General features: G+C 32.0%; 2 protein-coding genes across 2 annotated transcripts; both read right to left on the reverse strand.

Annotated features, from left to right (window-relative positions):
* Positions 1 to 1,921: 1,921 nt before the first annotated feature.
* On the reverse strand, positions 1,922 to 3,589 carry LOC131171772 (uncharacterized). The gene is made up of 5 exons (XM_058131673.1): positions 3,086 to 3,589; positions 2,736 to 2,991; positions 2,499 to 2,657; positions 2,254 to 2,400; positions 1,922 to 2,108 (listed from the first exon to the last, which is right to left on the reverse strand). Exons 1-5 carry the CDS (start codon positions 3,115 to 3,117, stop codon positions 1,989 to 1,991), a joined length of 714 nt encoding a protein of 237 aa, XP_057987656.1. The 5' UTR covers positions 3,118 to 3,589; the 3' UTR covers positions 1,922 to 1,988.
* Positions 3,590 to 3,885: 296 nt separating this feature from the next.
* Positions 3,886 to 8,730, reverse strand: LOC110660045 (cinnamoyl-CoA reductase 1). Its single transcript, XM_021818193.2, has 3 exons — positions 8,047 to 8,730; positions 7,468 to 7,817; positions 3,886 to 4,295 (listed from the first exon to the last, which is right to left on the reverse strand). The coding sequence occupies exons 1-3, from the start codon at positions 8,530 to 8,532 to the stop codon at positions 4,133 to 4,135; spliced, it is 999 nt and encodes a 332-aa protein (XP_021673885.2). The 5' UTR covers positions 8,533 to 8,730; the 3' UTR covers positions 3,886 to 4,132.
* Positions 8,731 to 22,404: the final 13,674 nt, after the last annotated feature.

The following is a 22,404-nucleotide window of genomic DNA, read 5'->3' on the forward strand; positions in this document are numbered from 1 at the left end:
TTAATTATTTAATTGTTGAGTACTTATTTTTATGATTAGAATTTAATTCTTAATATTTTATTCCTATAAGTTTTATATTAAAATCTATTTTTACAAATGAAATTAAATTTTTATCTAGTAGTTTTAATGATTGAGTGCATATAACTTAATATTAAAAAAATAGAAATTCAGACATTGAAAGTGTTTTTATTTTATATATAATTATAATAAACAAAGTAATTGTAAATTTAAATTTTCAAATTGAATGAATTTCTTTAATCAATTTTCTTTCAAATTTGCATAAATATCACTTGTTATATTTTTATAATTTCAACCTTTATATTCAAAATTAATAATTGAGATTTCATTAACCAATATGATTCCCAATTGTTCAAATTTAAAGTTGATTTTCAATAAAATCTTGGCCATCTCCTAAAATATTAAGGCTAATTTTTTTCCATCCTACTAAAATTTTGTTTCTTTAGAATAAATCATTTGTAAGAAAAAAAATTAAAATAATTATCACACAATCAAGTATGAATTTTATTTTTTTTAAATTAAGTATTTTTTTAAAATTAAAAGAATTATTTTTTTAAATATGAGAATTGATAAAAAAAAAATCGATTAAATTGAATTGGATATGTTTCTAATTTTAGAAAAAGGTTTAAGGACATGTTTGATAAATGGATTCTCTATAAAAATCTTATTAAATTTCTTTATAAATACATATCATATTTGGTATGAGTAACAATTCATTTGAAATTACATATAATTAAATATATAAATTTAAAAGTGAATGCAAAATTAATAAGACTACAAATTTAATTCTATTAAAACAATAAATTTTATTAATAAAATTAATTTATAAATAAAATAAATTTAAAACATAATATAAATCTCAACATCTTATTTAATTAACCTTATAATGTAAGATAATTTTATATTTATTCACACTTTAAATTTATATTTTTAATGGACTTCTGTGTGTTAGGCTCATTCTACTCATTTACAATAAATTTAAAGTTTTAAATGAGTTAGTTGTTTAAAAATAAATAAATAAATAAAATAGACTCTTGAGCCACTAGAATGTCCCTTTCCAACTGCCTTGTAAATGCAGGCAAGTTGTTGCTTTTAGGTATTGATTAAGAAAAAAATAGTGTGAATTCACTAGTTCAACTACTAGTCACCTAATCTTTGAACTTAGTTGCTACTTGCTACTTACAATCAATGTGACCATTTGATTAATTAGTTGAAAGGCTTGAAAATCTAAGGGTAAATTACAATGATGTTCCTGAAGTTTAATAAAACTCACAAATTAATTTTTGATGTAATTTTAGTAATGATTTGATCTTTAAATTTATTTTTGTTAACAATTTGATCCTCATAGTAAAAATCTGGTCATAGCGGCCAATTTGTTAATAAATTGTTAGTAGAAATAAAATTTAAGGACTAATTCATTACGAAACTTACACTATATATTAATTTATGAGTTTTGTTAAATCTTCGAGACTAAAAATTAATGTTGAAGGAGAAAATAATAATAATAAATTTAAAAAAATAAAATAAAAGGAAAAAATGAAATTGAATTGATTTCAAAAGTTTACCCACAATTTGAAATGAAAGAATAGGAAGAATGCAAAGTAATGGTCCTAAATGAGCACACTTTCTTTTGTTTTTTGGTGATTGCCAGCTTGTGTTTTGATGATGATTGTTGAAGTCATAGGACCACATCCCACCAAAACAGATCTCATTAGCTTGGTGTTGCAGAGCTTCACACCTCATTAAAATGTCCAAATTTCTTCTTTTCATGAATACAGATGTCATATCCAAATTAAATATAATACCCATTAGAGGTCATGATTTTACCTACTGAGATATATATATATATATATATATATATATATAGAGAGAGAGAGAGAGAGAGAGAGAGAGAGAGAGAAGATGAAATTGTAATTGATATTTCATTGTGATTATATATAAAATATTACTCTCTTTGTACAAAGTAGACATCATGTATCCCCACCAGTTGGACAATTTTGTGCTATCTTCCTCAGGTTCTCAATGATCATTACAAGCTTTGTGTTGAGCCTATTCACAAAGCACTTGGGCAGCCATCCAGCAGGATCTAGCTGTAAATCAAACAAAGAAAAAAAATATAATATTATTTGGTTTAAAGATTTTTCTGTTTCTGGAAAAACAGGTTTAACCCTCAATCTCAAATAGACTTAAATGAACTGTAATGCAATGGGGACTGCACATAGGTTGTTCAATTACCTGAACAACATAAGTGACCATACAGGAGTCATCTTCAAGCTTCTCCACAACCCATCCTGACTGAAGCAATAGTCCTCTGATTGCATTATTTTGCTTAGGGTGCAATCCTGCAGCTATCTCCTTCGGCAGCGAAGCTACTGCTACTACCTACAGTTTGTTCAAAGAAACAAAACAACCAAGTTCAAATATTGAAGGAAGCGTTCTTTTCATTGCATAGTTCTCTCTATTTTCTTTGTCATACTCACCAAGGTTCCATCTTCCATTGTTTCGCGTCGCTCATATACTATGAATTCTCTGTTTCTGAAGAGAGGTTTAGAGTTCTCTCCGAACCTGAGGCGAATTATGCACAAATTTTCTTCGAGATCTTTTATGTATCTTGCTTCCACCAGGTCAGGATCCCATTGCTGATCTAACCAAAATTGCAATTAAAATTTTATCAACAATCTCAAACACATGTGGAAAGGCCTTAAAAAATTGATTACCCTTGCAGCATCAATGGCATTTGCAACAGTGATGAATTGTTGTGGAGAGACTGATTTTAGCAGCCACCTGCTACGAAAGGTGTGGAATGAACCAGACCTGCGTTTTGATATCTCAACCCCATTGTCTAGGGTTACAACCTTCCATCCATCATTGCCATTTCCAAGCCTGTTGGAGTCAGAAGCTGATAGCAAATCCTGTATGCAGCTTTCGCTCGCAAAGTACACGTACCTTCTTAGAGAGTCCTCACTAATGGACCTGCGAAAAAATTCCAAATAAAAAGTAGAATCTGAGGGAGCTATAATCAATGTAACAGTGTCAAGATTAGATAAGAAAGATATTTAGTACTTACCAGGACCTGCTGCTACCTGTTGGACTGTTCATTGCAAGTTTCGAGAACAGTTACTGGGAAGCCTTCCTCTCACTTCAAGAAAATCAAAGATATTGTAAAGAGTATATATGGTAGAGAAAGGGAGAGTTGGAGGTTAAGGATTCTTAGAGAAAGAGGCAGAGAAGTGTAAAATAATGGGAAGTGGGCCGAGGTCATTGATGCACATGCAATGCCAGAGGAAGCTCCATGATTAGAAATGCACGTCTCTCTCTTACAGAAAGATAAAAGAAGGATTCTTTTCTTGCAAAAAAGCAGCAAGAACCGAGGGTAGGGAAGATGCTGCACATGGAGTGTTGGTGGGCTTTTAAAAATACAGCAGAGAGAGGAGGGAAAAGGACTTAAAATAAAAACCAGACTAATAAGACTAATAGAGTTTTTAAATCTCTATATTATCCAAAACCTTTTGCTTGGTTATGGGTGACATTGACCCTACCAAAAACAATCTCATGACTTCCTCCAGCACATGCCATGGCCAAATTTAAACTCCCGAGCCAAACAACAGAAGGACAAATCCGGACCAAATTGTAAGTCCCTTGCATAGTATGGTTATTGTACTATCTCATCAAATCCATTTACATTCCAAGCACTTGCAAAATGTTAGCATCTGTTATTTTGAGATGATTATACACATAAATAATCTTCTGTTCTGCTAACGGAACACAAGATTTTGGACCAATTCCACTCATCATCACATGCTTGGAAAGTAATGCTATGGTAAAAGACACAAAAGTGAGTCTTGGTTTTTAGCAGTGGTCCAAGAATAAAAGAATATGAGCATCTTTTAGTAGTATTAATATAAGAAAGTTGACACAGCCATATGATCAAATGGAAACACGGATTATTTCCTGTTACATACAATAACAATTGAAAGTTACTTTCGGAAAATAAAAAGAGAAAAGGGATAATCAAAGGGGAGTTTGTTGAATTATTAAAGAAAAGCATTCTCATTTCTATCATTACTGGTAACAACTAAGGAAATAGTGAAAAAAATTTCAGCTCCAAAATAAACTATGATGTTGACATTTTGTGCTTTAGGAATCCTTTAGCCTTTAGACTTTCCACCGTGTCCTGGATGGCATCTTCAACTGGAGTGAAAACTAGCCCCATCTCAATTAATCTCTTGGCAGCATCTTTGCAAGTTGTCAGGCCCGGTTGAGTTTCCCCAACAAACCTGTATGTGATTAAGAGTCAAGAACATGCACTTACAAAACCAAACAAAAATCTTAATAGACAAAAAGAAAGGCCACATTCTTCGAATTTGATAATATCAATAAAAGAAATAATAATAGAACTTGGTGGTGCTTGCATGGTCAAGAAATAATAATGAGATAAACCTATATTTTCTGTTAATGAATAAATTCTCCCCCTTGGTTTTATTAAACAAGATCTACAGGTTGTACTGTTTCCTATTTACATGCATTATCAGATAACCTTTCTCACAGTTAGGCCTGCCCAACTAGCCGAACCAGACCAGAATCAGCAGTTGCGGTAACAAGGTTCAGGGAAACCAGAACAAAAGGGCCCTGTGGTTCCGATTCAGTTCCGGTTGGATAAAATCCAACGGTTGAAATTTTTTTCATTTTTTTTTTTAAATCTAGTTTTGACTTAGACCTAAACCAGCCAATTTCAGTCCGGTCAAAGATGATTTTGATCAATCCGGTTTTGACAAGTTCCAATTTCAATTCTGAATTGAACCAGTCCAGTTCCATTTCTTAACCATCCCTTGGCCAGGTCCAATAACAGTTGTCTAGGAAAAGAAAAAAGGATCTACCATTCATAGAAAATCTAACGCTATGTTTGCTGTTAAAGCACTTTTCATGGAACCAATCATGGCCTCCCTTGAAAAAAAGAATGAAATTGAATAAGCAACGTAATGATAAAAAAGATAATCATAAGAGATAATTGGATGTTTGATAAAATTTGATGCCTACCCATTTGACACAGATATGCCAATCATTAATTTCTTTTCAGTAACGGGGAGGAAGACAAGGAAGTTAACTGTTTCAAGTCTAACCTCATGCATTACAGAACAAGCATCTAACCATTGGATTCTTGAGCTAATGGCAGGTATGCCATTCAACTTTAATCATTCAAAGCGAGTAGAAAAACACATAATAGCAAGTTTTTATATGTGATTAATTCATTTTCTCTAGGCTAAATGGTGAAAAACACACATTTAGATCCATTAGCACTAAGCTCCAAACTCCAAAAGTATAATGTCATCAAGTTGATAAATTATTTCATAAGAAGAAAGCATAATTAAATTTCATCAAGATTAGTGAATTTCAATTTGTATCATAAAATCACAATTTTGGTATTGTTTCAATAGGGTTGTTAATGCTAAACTTTTGAATGGATTTCAGTAAACTTTTCTGTGTTGATTAAAAATAGCATATTTTTAATTGTACAATTATATTGGAAAAAATTTACTTGATTATCATATTTAAAATTCAGATGACATCATAAAGAAAGCAACATAGACCTTATTGAAACAAAACTAAAGTTCAACGATTTTGCTGATATAAATTGAAGTTCAATGATAATAGCAAAATAAGTGAAAATTCAGAAATTATGATTGGAACTAACCCAAAAAAAAAAAGGATCTATAAAACATTCATTCTCCACCAATCAATGAATAAATAATTTTTCTTAACTTCCTTTACTATTTTTGACATAAATCATTAAAAGTGAACACTAGTAAACAGAACTATGGATTATCCCAGAGTTATTTTCTGTTCCTTTTTCTTTTTCTTTTAGTTTCAAAGTTATTAATATGCATACGATATGACTTGTGAAAATCTTCATCATAGACAGGAAGCTTCAAAGAGAATACGAACCATAAAGCAAGCTCCAATAGGACCATTTGGAAAGCATCTGATACAGCGCAAACTACAAGCAACAACAGTGCTTAACGATGCATCAGAAGTCTTTATTGCACAATTACTAACAAGAACTAACTTAGTGGAGCTTCAAGGGATGAGACCAGGTCAAACGAGAGGTGGCACTAGACAAAAGTGGACACATTTAAGCAACAAAGAGGAGAAGGGACTTGTCCAATCTTCAGAAAGAAGTGGACCCTACAAGGCTGGGGAGAGAAAAGGTATATGATCACCACCAAAAGACTGAAACTGAAACGGGAGGAGCTCTCATATTTGCACAACAAAAGCACCATAAGTAGACAATCACAAAGAAGACAAGGCCACGTGACAACATAGACCTTAGAAAGATTTCATTATTGAAGAGATAAAGCTCACCCCATGGCCACCTCCGTATCACATGTAGTGCGATTATTAGAGTCATCTAGGCTCATTATATCGCAGAGTGGATTGCAGTCCTGCTACAAGAACTTCCACTAGTGAAGCACTGTTGTGTTTCTTTCTAATTCTATTCATTTTTTTATTATTATAGCAAGGTAGTATTTCGTGACAATTTTTACATATTGTGCTAACTCCACCTCTCTACTCTGAACTAGGGGAGATCATCCAAGAATAGAAGTTTCGCAAAAGAATAATTTAGCCATAGGATTCAAACTTTGATAAAAAAAAAAGGTAGCACCCACTTGTTAACCATGCTAACTGAACTAAACCTCAGCATTTTTAAAGATACTTCCCAAAGGAAGCCATCAATCTTCTACTAGATGGACCTGGATGAGCAGGTCCAGCAACCAACGTGCAAAACATAGAAATATGTTTCAAAATGAAACCTTATATATAGATATATTACCACATTTTTGGGGAAAAGCCCCTTACCCCTTCAATATACAAGTCAATTTCTCCACTTTGCCATTTAAAATTGTTGAACTTTTTCTTTAAAATTTTAAATGCACATAAGACTAAAACCACGAACATGACAAGAATAAAAGCACCAAAACTAGATGTTCTACAATGCATCCTCCCTCAGTCATGATTACCACCAACCAATACTAATAATGACACTAACAATTAAAAAACAAATGTAATAAATTATGAATATGGAAGGAATTATGAAATCTTCGTTAAGTTTTCCAAAAAAGATTTTAAAGTGGCTTATTTTGGAGACATAAACTAGCAAATCAGCTTTTGTATTGTGACTCTCAGCTTCTATATTGCCATAGCCCGTTATGGTCCACATTAATCTTTCCGACAAAGACCTGCATTACTTGAGGCATTGAATAGGAATAGTACTTCTTAGATATCCTTGTAAATTTTCTGTGCATGTAAGTGTTTGTGTAGGAATGAGAGCGACATCAGTCACTTTATTTTTTTATTTTTTTATTTTTTGGATTAGTGGAGACAATAATAACTGGACAATTGCTAGACAGCAAAGCCATGATATCTGACAAGATGGTGTACAAAAAAACAAACCTGTGAACAGGAAACTCAGGGAAGAGCTTGGAAACCCTCTCTGCAAAATCACCAAATTGATAAATACCATTTGTGCAGAGATATCTACCAGAAGCAGTAGGAGTCTCAAACAGCAAAATTTGTGACTCAGCCACATCTTTGACATGCACAGCTCCCAACCAGTGATATTCCTGAGTGTCTTCTGATCCCTCCAACAATTGCTTCAACACAGCACAGCTAGCATTCAGACTAGGCTGCAACAGTGGGCCTAGACATGTAGCAGGATGGATTGTCACCAGATTCATTCCATGCTTCTTTGCAAAGTCCCACGCTTCTTTCTCTGCCAGTGTCTTTGACACTGGATACCACTTCTGCCAAAGCCAAGTGCCCAACAAGTGAGCATAGAAAGAAACTAATTTTTTTTTTTTTAAATCACATTTGATGCACAACCCATAAACATAAGAACAATGAAATCAGGATTTCATGGAAGCAATCATAATCTTTATGGGTAAATATTGTTCTTCTACCATCACATGAATTGAAACGCAAATACTGAAACAAATCATGAGCAATAGAAAGAAAAGATAAGCAAGTGCCCACCTGACGAGACTTGCAGTAATCGATGTCAGTCCACGACGACTCATCAAACACTTTACCGGCCGGCCAATTAGGATTAGGAACCAACGCCGAAATAGACGACGTGACCACCACGCGCCTCACACCGAAGTTCTTGGCAGCCTGCAGCACATTAATCGTGCCCTGCACCGCAGGCAATACAAGCTCCTTCTGCGGGTCCTTAGGGTCCTCTAGTGTACAGGGAGAGGCCACGTGGAAAACCCCCCGACAGCCCTCAACGGCCTTGGCAACGGCGTCGTAGTCAAGAACGTCGGCCTCGAAGATACGAAGTTGGACGTTAGAGTAGGCGGCGGAAGGGAGGAGGTGGAAGAGGTGGGAGGCATCGGAGGAGGGGTAGATGGAGGCGTGGATGGTGGTGTAGCCATGGGTTATGAGGGTCCGGACCAGGTAGGATCCAATGAAGCCATTGGCTCCAGTGACGCAGACTGGCTCTTTGTTTTGGATCGACATGGTTGTTACAGCTAGGAATGAGCTCTGACGTGCCTATGAGGACTAGCGACAGCGAAATAAATTCTTAATAAATTGAAAATAAATAATCTTATCTATGCATATAAAAAAAAAAAATCTTATCCATAATTTGAAATTCTAATGACATTTTTTTTAAGAACTCTAATTCAATTCAAATTAAGAACATTAAATTAAATAAACCTTTTAAAAATAATAATAATAATAATAATAAATAAGTTAATAATTAAATTAATAATATTAATTTAATTATTAGCTTAAATATAATAAAATAAAATATGATATAATAATAAAACTTAAAAAAGTATACATAGTTTAAAGTTTTATTTAAAATTAAAATAATAAATTATTATATGTAAATTATCTCATAATATTATTTCTGTTAAAGTTTTACTTTTTTAAAAAAAAAAAAAAACAAATTGATTGGCCTTTATTGTAATCTTCTTTATCATTTAAAGATGACGTTGATTTTTTGTGTGGTGGGTCTGTATTAGTTAAGTTAACGTAAAAGAAAATTATTTATGAAATTACCTATCAGGCACAATTTCTCCAATGTACTCAACAATTTAAAATTTTCATAATAAATTTTAATTTTTATCATATTCACTTATAAATTTATAAAATATATCTTGTAGCCTATTTTATATATATATATATATATATATATATATATATATATATATATTACTCTTACTATAAAAAATATATTTTTTATTTTTTTAATAATTATAAATATATTTATTACAGATATAAGCGAGTATATTAATTAAATAAAATAATTATTAATTAATGAGTGAATAGAAAATATGTAAATTTTATAATTAAAATATATTTTCTATATTTTTTTAAGAAAAAAGTTTAGGTGGAGTAAACTCCCGCAATCCGGGTCTTAGCCTTAGTAAGATATTACAATGAAATTTACATATCGCTCTAATTGGTAGGACTCAAACTCTCTTTTTTTATTTTTTTATCAAAGATAATTTGGAGGGTATTTGGTTTGAATTATAAGTCAGTCAAACCTGCTTGCAAGTAGAAAGTAATGAATAAATTATTATTTGATTTGACTTATAAATTAAAGAAATTACTAAAAATAAATTAAAAATCATAACTAAGGTATCTTTATTTATGACTTATTAATTTATTTATTTTTAATCAAGTAAAAAATTATATTATCTTAATAATTTTAAAAATATCAATATTATTATCATTTTAACAACTACAATACTTAATGGTATATTATTTTTAATTATTTTGATAAATTAAATTCCTTATAAATATCTTTTAACTAAATACTTAAATTATTTAAAAATTAATTTTAAATAATTTTATTCAACATATTAATTATTTATTTTTAAATTAATTTATAAATTAAAATACATATTTAAATAAAAAAAATAAAACTAAGTAGTCAAACTAAATATCCACTTAATGTTGATGGTTGTAATTGTGAGTAGGATCTTTGCTTGAAAAAGTAGGAAGCTTTTATGTTATGGTCAAAATGCTCCTCCAGATATGTAAAACAGATAGATTAGATTTTGATGATTTATTATAAGGAGACTCATGTAAAATTTACTATAATAAATTATTATTATAATAAAATTATTATTGTATTCTAAAATTTGTCCCATTGAAAACCTCTACCACCAACTCTGCTAATTTTTTTTAAATGTCTTAAGGCCTTTTGAGCATTATTATTAGAATTATTATTAAAAAAATTATTTATATATATATATATATATAAAATAGAGAGTATTAAAAAATAATTTAAAATTAAATTTAATAAATTTTAATAATAAAAATATTAAAATAATAAAATAATTTTTTTAATATTAAATAATATTTTTATTAAAAAAATAATTTTAAATATTTAAACATAATGCGAAACAGAGACTTAAGCATATCCATCATCTACAAACTATAGAAATTACATGAGCCTATACATATAGTCTTTCCTGTTGACTTTAAATTTGAGAAAATTAATATATTTTTATACTAAAAATTTATATTCTTCACTCTACAGTAGTAGAAAGAAAATATCTTAATAAGAGTAGGACAGTTTGGCCCACAATTCTTATAAAAAAAATTATTATTATTTTCCATGAAACTAATTAATCTAGCTTAAATTTATAACTATAATAAAAATATATTTTTTTTATTTTAATACAACATATATATTATGAAATAGAGAAATTAATATATTATATGGGCAAAATTAAAAATAATATATTATGAGGGCTAATATTATTTATAAAATTCGAGAAAAATAAAAAGGAAAAAAGAATTTACCTGTATGTTCCAGCCTTGACATAGATACAAAATCACAATTTGTCATTTGATGGAATAGAATCAAATAGCAGATTGAACACTTGTAAATTTGTCATGCCCTGACCCATCAATAAAGATTGATACAGAACGTAATGTTTACTATCTATGCCAATGAAGCAATTTCCCATTGGCAAGTTCTAAGTGAGAGCTGCCTACCAATTCAGCAATCCGTGAGCTTGAAATCCATTAGATATTAGAAATGAAAACTAAACAATGTGATTAGAAAAGGAAACAGGGAAAGGGAAAGATAACCCCAAGAGAATCACTCGAACGCAAACCATGTAGCTCAGCAAAAGGAGATTCTAGCAGATGCAAAGTAGGAGCTAGCGATTATGCTATCGAAGCCAATCACGCAGCACAATTATTTGCTTCCCAGAAGACATGCATTACCTTGACAATCCAGCTCTGAGAAAGGAGATCTTTGATACGCAACACTATTGACCGAAGATGGGCTCCAAATTGCAAGCCAAATTCCATACAACGAAAACCTCTATCCCATGCAAGAGTAAGTCCCTCGACAACTGCTAGCAATGCAGCTCCAAGCACCGCACAACAACTAGTTTTTTAGCGAAACCAAAATGTCTGCCTCCATGACTGCTTCGAGACACCCCCATAGGAAGCTAAGAAACTTCCTGCACTGCGCCATCAACATTAAGCTTAACAAATGGGAACCACTAAGGGCTCCATGCCACCAATGACATATGGCTAGGCTCAGGGAGGGATGAAAATGGGTAGGGTAACCGCAAAAATTACTTTATTTCAATTCGAATCTAATTAATATTTATATCATTTGAACCTATCTCAAATTCAATTAAAATTTATTCTCAACTATCCAAAATTCATTTCAAACTGCATTATTATTACCCAAATTTATTTAATTAATTTATTTTAATTAATAATTTACGTTATATATTTTAATTAATAATTTATTTTTAAAATTTAACAATTCTATAAAATGTTTAAATTCTATTTATTTAAAATATAATCTACATATATATAATATTTAATAAAAAAATATATTTTATATATAATTATTTATATAAACGAATTCGGGTAATGGATATCAAGCAAGCAAAATCTAAACTTACCATGAGTATTATTCCTCAAATCTAAACTTATCCCAAAACCAATTATATAATACCCAAACTTGTGCTGCTATAATTTGATCGCGTTGGGTACTTACAAATACCCGACCCATTACTAATTCTAGCTAAGCTTAGTTTTCATTTTTTTATATGATTTTTTCTTTCCATTTTGGAATAAGAAATTATACTTATTTGTACTTCTCATTTTAATTATTTCCCTAAACTTCATGTTATAAACCAAGTCATACTAGAGAAACTTTCCCTGCACTTGGGATAAAAATCAGCCAAAAAAGAGTATTCCTATTCTAGTTTTCAAAAACTATCAACTCAGCCAAACAAAAGAAAGAAAAATTCAAATCAAACCAGATAATAACAATTTGAAATTTAGCTTCTTTGTTAACCATTTCCACACAATTATAATTTGAAATTTAACCGTCTAATCATATTTTATGTTACTATAATAATTTGCAACCAACAAAAATTAAAAGCTCAATATATCTTTCGGCCTTTACCTTTATCTAAAAAGTTATTTAACACCTTATCTTGACCTTATTAACATTTGACACCTAAACTTTATAAAGTACAATATTTAACTTTACGTGCATACATGACTTACACTTTGACATGACATTTCATTACACTTTTTTATAAAGTTTAGAGGTTTAATGATTATACTTTTATAAAATTCAGGTGTCATCTCAAAAGTTAATACTTTTGTAAAGTTCAAGTGTCAATTGTTAACCAAACAAAGCTCAAAGTGGCAAATGACTTTTTAGGTAAAGATCAGGAGCCAAAAAATATATTAAGACAAAATTAAAAACCAACTCCATATAGTCTACCTCGCTGCTTATAATTGTTAAAACATAATTCTAAGATACAAAATACAAAAAAAAAAAGGGAAAAAATCTTGGAGGAGACAAAAGTAGGAGATTAGGGTTTCTAACCTTAGAAATAATGCAATTTCCATTGCTATCAAATTCCTTCCTCAGCATTGGCTTGTGTTCTTCATGCGCCATTCATTGGTCCCCTCTCAACCTCCATTTAAGGTATCAGCCTCTTTATCTTCCATGTCACCTTCCTTTATTCCAAATCCTAGTGGAATTTGGAGAGAGGCATTTTCCTAATTAGATTGGGATGATAGAAGGTTATTTCCTATATTAGGGAGAACTCTTATTACAATGTTATTTTTAAATTGAATTGAATTCCTAATTATATTAGACTTGAGGAGACTAACACTATATATAGGAATATTGTGAAGAGATTATTTGGCAAAAAGAGCTTTTGCCCATTGAAGAAAGTGACTTTTTGAGCATGGAGAGGGACTTTTGTGCATGGAAGAAAAAGCTTTGGTCCAAGGTGGAAAAGGGCATAGAATTCAAAATAAATGAATTCTTGTCCATTGATGAAGGACTGTTACCCATATAGTTAAAGACATCATTTGTAGTGTAAAATGTAGTTTAAATAGTGCATATATTGGTTATGTCCAAAGGAGAATGAGGGAAACTAAGTAATGTATTTACTATAAGCAGTTGTTATGAGTATTTTCTTAGGTTTAATTAGGCTGATATATAATATAACTTTGAGCTTACAAATGATGATTTTATTTGAAGATAGTGACTGGTGGTATACCTGTGGACGTATTCCTATGTTGAAAGGGTGAACACCACATAAATATTAGTGTTTTTAACGTTTATTTTGTTTCTTTTGCTATGCTCAACAATTGGTATGGAAAATCTTAGCGAGTTTAGTTAAAGGTGGAGCTGATTTGACAAGTCCATGTTGACATTGACAACTTAGAAGATGCAAGCTAAAGTGGTGGAAAGTTGAAATTAAGATAGAGCTCTTGATGCAAAATCAAAAAGCTTGATGACACGAAGTTACATCCAAAATAAATACTGTAGAGATTGAAGATTTGAAGGGTGGTTCAAGTCTAAGCATAGAGATTTGATGATTGAAGACACTTAAGCATTCCAGGTATGTAATGATAATGGATTTTGAGTCAACATGGTTTGTAACTCAAAATTCTAATGGGATTTGGACATAGACTTTTTCGTAATTAGAATGGAAAGATGGAGTATTATTTCCTATATTAGGTGGAAGTCCTATTATAGTGTTATTCCCAAATTGAGATGAATTCCTAATTAGATTAGGGTTAGGGGGCTAACATTATAAATAGGATTATTACAGAGAGCTTATTTGGCTTTTCACCAATTGCAGAAAGGAGCTTTTGCCAATTGCAAAGAGGGGCTTTTGATCCATTAAGCAGACTAGCTTTTTGAGCATGGAGAGGGGCTTTTACCCATGGAAGGAGAGACTTTGATCCGAGGTGAAAAAGGATATAGAATTCAAAAGGAAAGAATTTTTATTCATTGATGGGGAGCTATAGCTCATATAGTCAGAGACACCTTTGTGTTGTATAATATAGTTAAAGTAGTAAATATATTGTGTTATATCTAAAAGAGAATTAGAGAATTAACTAATATATTTACTATGAGCTGTTTATTATTTATTATGAGGATTCTCTTAGGTGTAAATAATTTGATGGGTAGGATAGCTTTGACCTTGTAAATTATGATTTTATTTAAATATAATGGAAGATAGCATGCTTGTAGACATAACTCTATGTTGAAAGGGTGAACTATGTAAATATTGTTATGTTATTTGTTTGCCTTATTTCTTTTATAGTTTTACACTTTCACAATGTGCAATAATTACATATTATAGGGAAATTACAAAAAAAAAAAGACCTTTATGATTCTAGTCCTTTTTAATTTAGGATCTGAGGCTTACTTCGTGGCAAAGAGGTACCTTATGGTAACACTCTATTAGCAATTCACGATTTTTGGCCAAACGCCGTTAGACCTTGCTGATGTGACTTAAAAAATAATTTATGACATCTATAATTGATCAAGGAGCTTCCTTACACATATATGAGATACATATATGTCCTTATTAAAATAGTTAAGTTTTTGCATCAACTTACAACCTTCTCGTTCACCTATGCAACTGATCAAGCAAAATTTAGAAACATTCTATTCTACCTTAATTTTCCCATAGAAAAACAGAGGAGTCCATTGGTTAAAGCCATCACTCATGCATCAAAATGGTCTTCTTATCACAACCTGATTCCACATACTAGACCGACACTAGGATCTGGGCTAGCATAACGCCCCCAAGGCCCGTAGTAAGACTCACTATTCCCAAACCCATAACTAGAGCCAAAATTAAGGCCCAACATGAAAATAAAATAAAATATTATATTTTTTATTTGGGCCAACCTAACCCGATAACCATCAAAAACCAAAGCTAGGGGAGCCCAGCTCAATCCTCAGACACCATCATGTACAAACTATTTAATATCATAAAAAATTTTCATTAATTAATACCATAAATACATAACCTAATGTCACAACGGAGTTCTAGTTATTAAATAAATAAATAAATAAATAGATACAAGAAACTGTTAAACTAAGAAGCGCAACCTGCGGAGGAAAAATGTAGGTTAGACTCGAAGAAATAAACTCGCTCCTCCTACAACCTGGGGAAAAATATTTGAATAGGAATGAGTATTCGACTCAGAGAGTTTAGATATTGATTATAGATACAATTTTTATAACTATCTAAGACTAATGCAATCCTACTATGAAATTCACATCTAACACATAAAATAAATGATTCACCAAATATTTGCACGAGAAGTTAATTTGGAGCTACTCACACACTCAGTGTATCACATCAATATATACATATGTGAGCTGATTCCTTATACAGCTCTCTTAATCCAATACCTACCGCTATGGTCAAGTCAAGTTGGACTTTTGCTTAATAATCCAAGTGTAAGGGTCAGCAAGATCAACTCAATGCTGTACTCACGTAGACTTATCCATATATATAAGGATCGAATTCCAGCGAGTCAAGTTCCAGCCGCAACTACCCATCCTACCACATCCATTTCCACACCATACTCACGCCAACACACAAACACAACTCTAAATTATCCTTAAGGCGGTAATCACAAATAAATAATAATAATTAAATAAGCAACAACCACAATACTCCTAATATATTAACTATTTATATGCATAATTAAATATTTATAAAATACATGAGCATGCTAGATATATAATTAATATTGAAATTACAAAAATAGTTAATATCCAACTCACAGATTGGTCGACCCGATTGCAGCTAGTCCGACTAGTAAGAGAAGAAAGGCTAGTCGGCATCAATTACCTAAACAGACACATTGACCCCTATCAAATTTATTGACAAAAATAATTAATTAATCTAATCAAAGAAGCAAAAAAATTTCTTAAGATCTTACTGAAATTTTGGCAAAGCCTCCTCTATAATTGGACCTAGTACCTAAAAGAAAAAAGCAACCACAGTAACCAATAGGGCCTTAGGCCCATAACAATAATTATAATGCCCATCTGGGGCCTAAAAGAATCCTAATCGAAGTTCAATTCTCCAAACTCCAACTTGGGTCCTAAACTCCAACTTGGGTCCCTAACTCCTTTACAGTATAAATATTTATTTTCAACACTTCAAAAATTATAAAAATATTCCTGGAGGTCCTCTACATCGTTCTTATATTAATTAAAATTATTTTTCTTAATTTTACTAAGCCAAGAATATTTTATAGATTTATCAGCTAGCTTAGCAAAAGTGAAAATTTGCACAACTTAAGTTCAGGACTACCTTTGCAAATTCTGCTATCTGGAATGCGTCCGGAACATTTGAAAATGTTGGGATTGACAGTAAAATTGACTATATTCCGAGATAGGCTATTGGGTAGCCAGATCAGGTTAAAACTCAATTTCGGGCACTAGTGAGTTAACATCGATCCGATTGCATCTAAACGAAGCCCATAAATTATTAATAATTATCATATAATTATATTTAATTTACAGGCATCAAAAAAGGTCAAAAATCTCACCAAGCAATTTAGACCATTCAATGATCGCCTTTTTCAAACGATGTCTGATCGGAGCGAGGTTGGTCCCATCTTGAAGGTTTCATCGCTCTGAGTCTATCGGTGGTCTCAGATCGTCAATCCAACAGTCGGATAATTCTAGATCTAATCGAAAAGCTTAAAAAACTCAAAACTTCTCTCCTTTATAACTTTTTCCTCCTACCACCATTTGCTGCAAAATTAGTATATAAAAAAAAAAAAAAACTCTCAAAATAAGCTTTCCAACACCACCAGAATCGTCCTGATCAGATATCGGATGAAATCAAAATCGCGCCTAGAATTTTTTGTTCCTGTGCGTGCATTGAAGGAGGAAATTCCTCCATTCACGCTACTGCTGGCACTGCTTCGACCTGCTGGTGGCTCGTTGGCATTGTGGGGTGGTGGGGCTCCCCTGCCGGTCATTGTTGGTGGCTGATGTCTCGCTGGCAGCTACAAAAAAGGGGGGGAGGGGGGAAGAGGGTGACTAGAGGGAGAGGGAAGAATATGGGAGGGAGAAGGAGAGAGAGAGAGAAAAATCAGTTGGAAATTTTTTTTTTCCTTTCCTGCACACACACACGCTACCCAAGAGTCCTCACTTGTCACTATCACTACTTTTTCATTTCATTTATTTATCTCTTATATATATATATATATATATATATATATATATATACTAATAAATTTAAAAATATCTCAATTAAATTTATCAAGAAAATATATTTTCAATAATAATAATAATACAAATAACAAATAAAAAAATAATAATAGTAATAATAATACATATAAAAATAATATGCATTTAAAAAAAATACCATTGTGAAAATATTAATTTAAAATGATGAATAAAATATCAATAAATTATTAGCTTAATAAAAAAATATTTATTAAAAAAATTAGGTTGTTACATTATTCCCCCCTTAAGAAAATTCGTCTCCAAATTTTAAACAAACAGGGGATATTGAAAAGAAAGTGATTGGAATAAGCCCGAGCGTTTGTTCCTTGAACTTTGCATAGATGATTGAAAGCACTTTTACTTGTATCTGCCCCTGCTGTAGCGTGCTAGATACCATCCTTCGCCTAAAACTAAGCCATTATATCTTGCTACTTGTTGATCTTTTCCGAATATCAAAGGTACCACTATGCTTCTACTGCACTCTAATGAGATATCTTGACATTAGCCTTTGTTCTCTTCTATTTCCAATCTCTATGATGTAAAGATATGACCCATGCTGTAATACCCCCTTATCCGATCTACAGTGTAGCCGAGTAAAGGAATGTCGTATTCTGTGACGAAGAACCTAATCCTATCTTATTCCATTTATGATCAATTTATTTCATCATAATTTAATTAAGAAAATTTTTAAATGGAAACTGCAAGATTTTCCCCATATTATTAACATTTGACCTATTAAAGATTTGACCTACTAACAATATTCATATCATAAAGTCTCATATTTGCAATAATTTCAACATCACCACTCATATTCTCAATTCTCATCCATTTCTATACATAAATTTCTTTCTCCACATTCATTTACAAAATATACATATTTATTATACATCTCAAAATTTAAATTACAAATTTTGTATTTAATTACAATGCATCATGAGCATGCACTACTGTGGCCCATATGGTATCTACCAGAATTATGTGATGAGGTGACAATAATTTCTATTGTAGATCTGCGCCAAAATCCCTATCCAACGTCTATTGGGTCTTATCGCTTGGACCTGCACAAGGGGAAATCGTCGGATAAGTATTTCTGCTTAGTGAAAATACCATATACAAAACAAAAATAATTTCATGCTTGTATGAAGTAAGAAAATGCTCATTTAAATATTCATAAATCATTTTAAGAAGAATGTAGAGTCTATAACATTAAATCTTTGTAGTCATTTTATAATATTTTATTTTAAATTGTTATCTTTATGATCACAACGGGAAGCTTCACTACAGTACTCATAGTAACCTATGACAGACGGTATATAGATTGGATAGTGGGACTCATGACACTGACCACTCGGTGGCTCTGGTCGATTTAACACAGGCTTTTATTCTTGGTACTGACCACTCAGTGGCTCTGACCAATACAACACTAATGTTCATCCTCGGTACTGACCACTTGGTGGCTTTCACCAGTATAACACTGATTTTCATTTTCGGTACTGATCACTCAGTGGCTCTGACCGTTAACATGCCCACTTAGCCAATCCTATACCCATTGTCTACGTTCACTTGGCTCATCTTTGATAATTTCTAGATTTGGTACCTCAATTTTCTTAATAGATTTGGCTAAGGTACAGTAGGAATTAGGCCATATTTTCTTCATAAGAATTGTAGATCTATGTCTTATGTTCATTTTGTCTTTAGAATCATTCAATTTTCATTTGTGTAACTTGAGTTATGGCCATTTTGCCAAAACTGTTCAGGTGACCAAATCTCAAGTTTTTAGGTCACTTTCAGAATCCAGGCAGATTTCTGGACTTACTTTTTCAAGAAAATTTATATAGGTTATAGTCATAATTTAGCATCATGGTCTCCATATGAATTGTTCCCCTGTATTTCAGAATTACACAGGTTCAATATTTGCTCAATTTGGAGTTTTGTAGAGTAAGTTATGCTCAATTTAGTGTGTACTATTCATTTGGTCATTTTTCAAGGTTTTAGAGTTTACATTTTCGAATTCCAACTAACATTTAGGTATCTTTCGATCAGTTTTAGGTTAAGGATTCTTCATGAAAGTTGTTCCTCTATATCGTAGCTTTTCAACGAGGTAAAATTTATCTCATTTGGAATTATATACAATGAGTTATGTCCAGGTAAATAAGACAGGTTCAAATGCATTACTATACAATCACAGGACAGGTTTTGAGCAGTTTTTGGGGCCCAGATTTGGACAAGTTGCACTTTGAATTTGTCATTTTGATCTTCCAAAAAATTATTCCTTTATGTCTAAGATTTCAACAAATCAAGAATTACCTAATTTGGAGTTTCCTAGAGTGAATTATACTTATTCTAATCCGGACTGTCCACAGTGCCCTGTACTTAGGTTTCAAGTGTTGTAACTCAACTTCTAGCAATTAATTCAAGTATCTACACATAAAATTAGGGCAATTTGTCTTCATGAAAGTTTTAGCATATTGTCTTATCTTTAACTTGCCATTAGTTTCACGTCAATTGGAGTTATTTGGCTCAAGTTATGAGCATTTATCTCTACTAGACTCAAGCTGTCTAGATTTCACAGTTAATGCACAAAATCAATTCATTTAATTTCTTCAACAAATCATTAATATTTCTCAATCAATACACATCAAATAATAATAAAACAACCATAATAGTATTAATTAGGCTTCATACTAAGAAAACCCTAATTGTATAAAGCCCTAACTAACTTAGTAATAACTTCAAAATCATGAAATTTTTAGCACTAACCTTGATTTCAAAGCTTAATCCACCTCACTAAACTTTCAATTCACCAACAACTTGATTCTCCTTCTTGGTCTCCCCAAACCAAGATTCCTTATTCCCAAATCTTCTAAATTTCTTTGACTTTTTGCTTGCTCTCTTCAAATGAGGGCTTGATACAACGTTTTCTATCAATTTCCTAGGAAAATTATGGATAAATTCATGGATTTGGAAGCTTGAAATGAAGCTTTCATGGAGAAATGAAGAGAGGGAGTGGACGACAAGGATGGATGGGAAGAAGATGATATTTGTCTCTTATAATTGATATTTATATTATTTAATCCCCTAATGGCAAACTTGTAAATATAGGAAAATGGCAAACTTGTAATTATATTGAAATCCCTAATCATTAGATTTTGACTTTTCATTTAATTATGTTTAATTTCATAATTATGATTAATTAAATTAATCCAACTTCATTAACTTAATTATTCACATTTTTAGTTAATATTGAACCTTTAAATTTAATTGACCAAATTTTACTCTTACCGGGCTTCTGTTCATCTTTTCTATAATACTTGATAAGTCCTTAACTTCGCTTTTTACATTGGTTTTTACTCTGCTTATTTGAACTTATTTCTTTTTATTTATTTGACTTATGAATTCATAATAATATTTTAATTAATCCTTAATTAAGAGTCTTACAAGATCCTACATGGATTGGAGTAGGAACCATAGCCATAGTCACTTCCCAGCGGAGTTACTTATCACTGGGACTTATGCTCATTTAACTGATTTAAACTCCACTTCTTTTATTTTTTTTCTTCAATCTTACTTGGTCTTTATTAATTTAAATTATGACTTCTTGCTTAAATTTAAGCATAGTTCCAGACATCCCAGCCGTTTGGACAGATATTAGTCATCGGAACAGGAGAATGTACGGAGCTACCTATAGCGGGGTGTTACACATGCTGTTTGTTTTGCAAAGCCTCTTGAATTGTCCTTCTAAAATAACTACTTATACATGTACCTTACTCAAGATCATTGGTGATCTTATTTGGCCATTGTAGCTTTAGCAAGACTTTTCTCTATGCTAAAAGCGCTTGTACCTCTCAATTCCATGATATTGTGAACTTCCCACTTACTTTGTACCACTAACAAGGTCCTTGTATCAACTCCTACCTATCTCATTGGTAATCAGATGTGTAGAGTTCCATCCAAAAGCCAAACATTCCTTACACCATCTATTTATATTAGAAAGTGAACTGGTCTCTCCTCTGACATAACAAAAGTTTGTGTATTCTCAAGCCACCCAGTCAACACGACTTATCATTTCCTCGTCCTTTCCTGACAAGGGAGTTTCTTGATTTTTGCTTCAAACTTCTTATTATCTGATGTTCTTCCCGACACATTGGCACTTCGATCGAGGCTCTACCTATGGCACTTTGATTTCCATTCAGGTATGCGTATAGGCTGTAGTAAACCCGATGGAACTTGATGTTCTACCTTGACTTGCTGATATGTCAAGCATTTAGTCACATAGTCAGCTATGTCCTTCTTCATACCAGGCCACCAATAATGAAGCTTCAGATCATGATACATTTTTGTACTTCATGGGTGCATAGCATAAACACTGGTGTGCGCCTCTTTTAGAATACTGGCTTTCAATTCCCTATCATCTGGTACACACACTCTTCCTTTGTAGTACAGACACCCATCTGCTTTCACCTCATAGTCAGTTGCCTTCCCTTCTGAGATTTTGCTCATAGCAGTCATTAACTTCTCATCTACCTTCTGCCCATCTAAAATCTGCTGTAGCAGGTTTGGCCTCACTTGCAACTTAGCCAAAATAGCTCCATCTCGAGCCAAGGATAGACGGGCATCCAATGATCTCAAAGCTATGATGGATTTTCCGCTCAAAGCATCAGCAACTACATTTGCCTTCCCAGAATGGTAGTCAATCACACAATCATAGTCCTTCAGGAACTCAATCCATCTCCTCTATCTAAGATTGAGCTCCTTCTGGGTTGGCAAATATTTTAGACTTTTGTGGTCTGTGTAAATGTAGCACTTTTCACCATACAAGT

This window comes from Hevea brasiliensis, chromosome 13 (genome assembly GCF_030052815.1).
Source record: "Hevea brasiliensis isolate MT/VB/25A 57/8 chromosome 13, ASM3005281v1, whole genome shotgun sequence".
Lineage (NCBI taxonomy): Eukaryota > Viridiplantae > Streptophyta > Magnoliopsida > Malpighiales > Euphorbiaceae > Hevea > Hevea brasiliensis.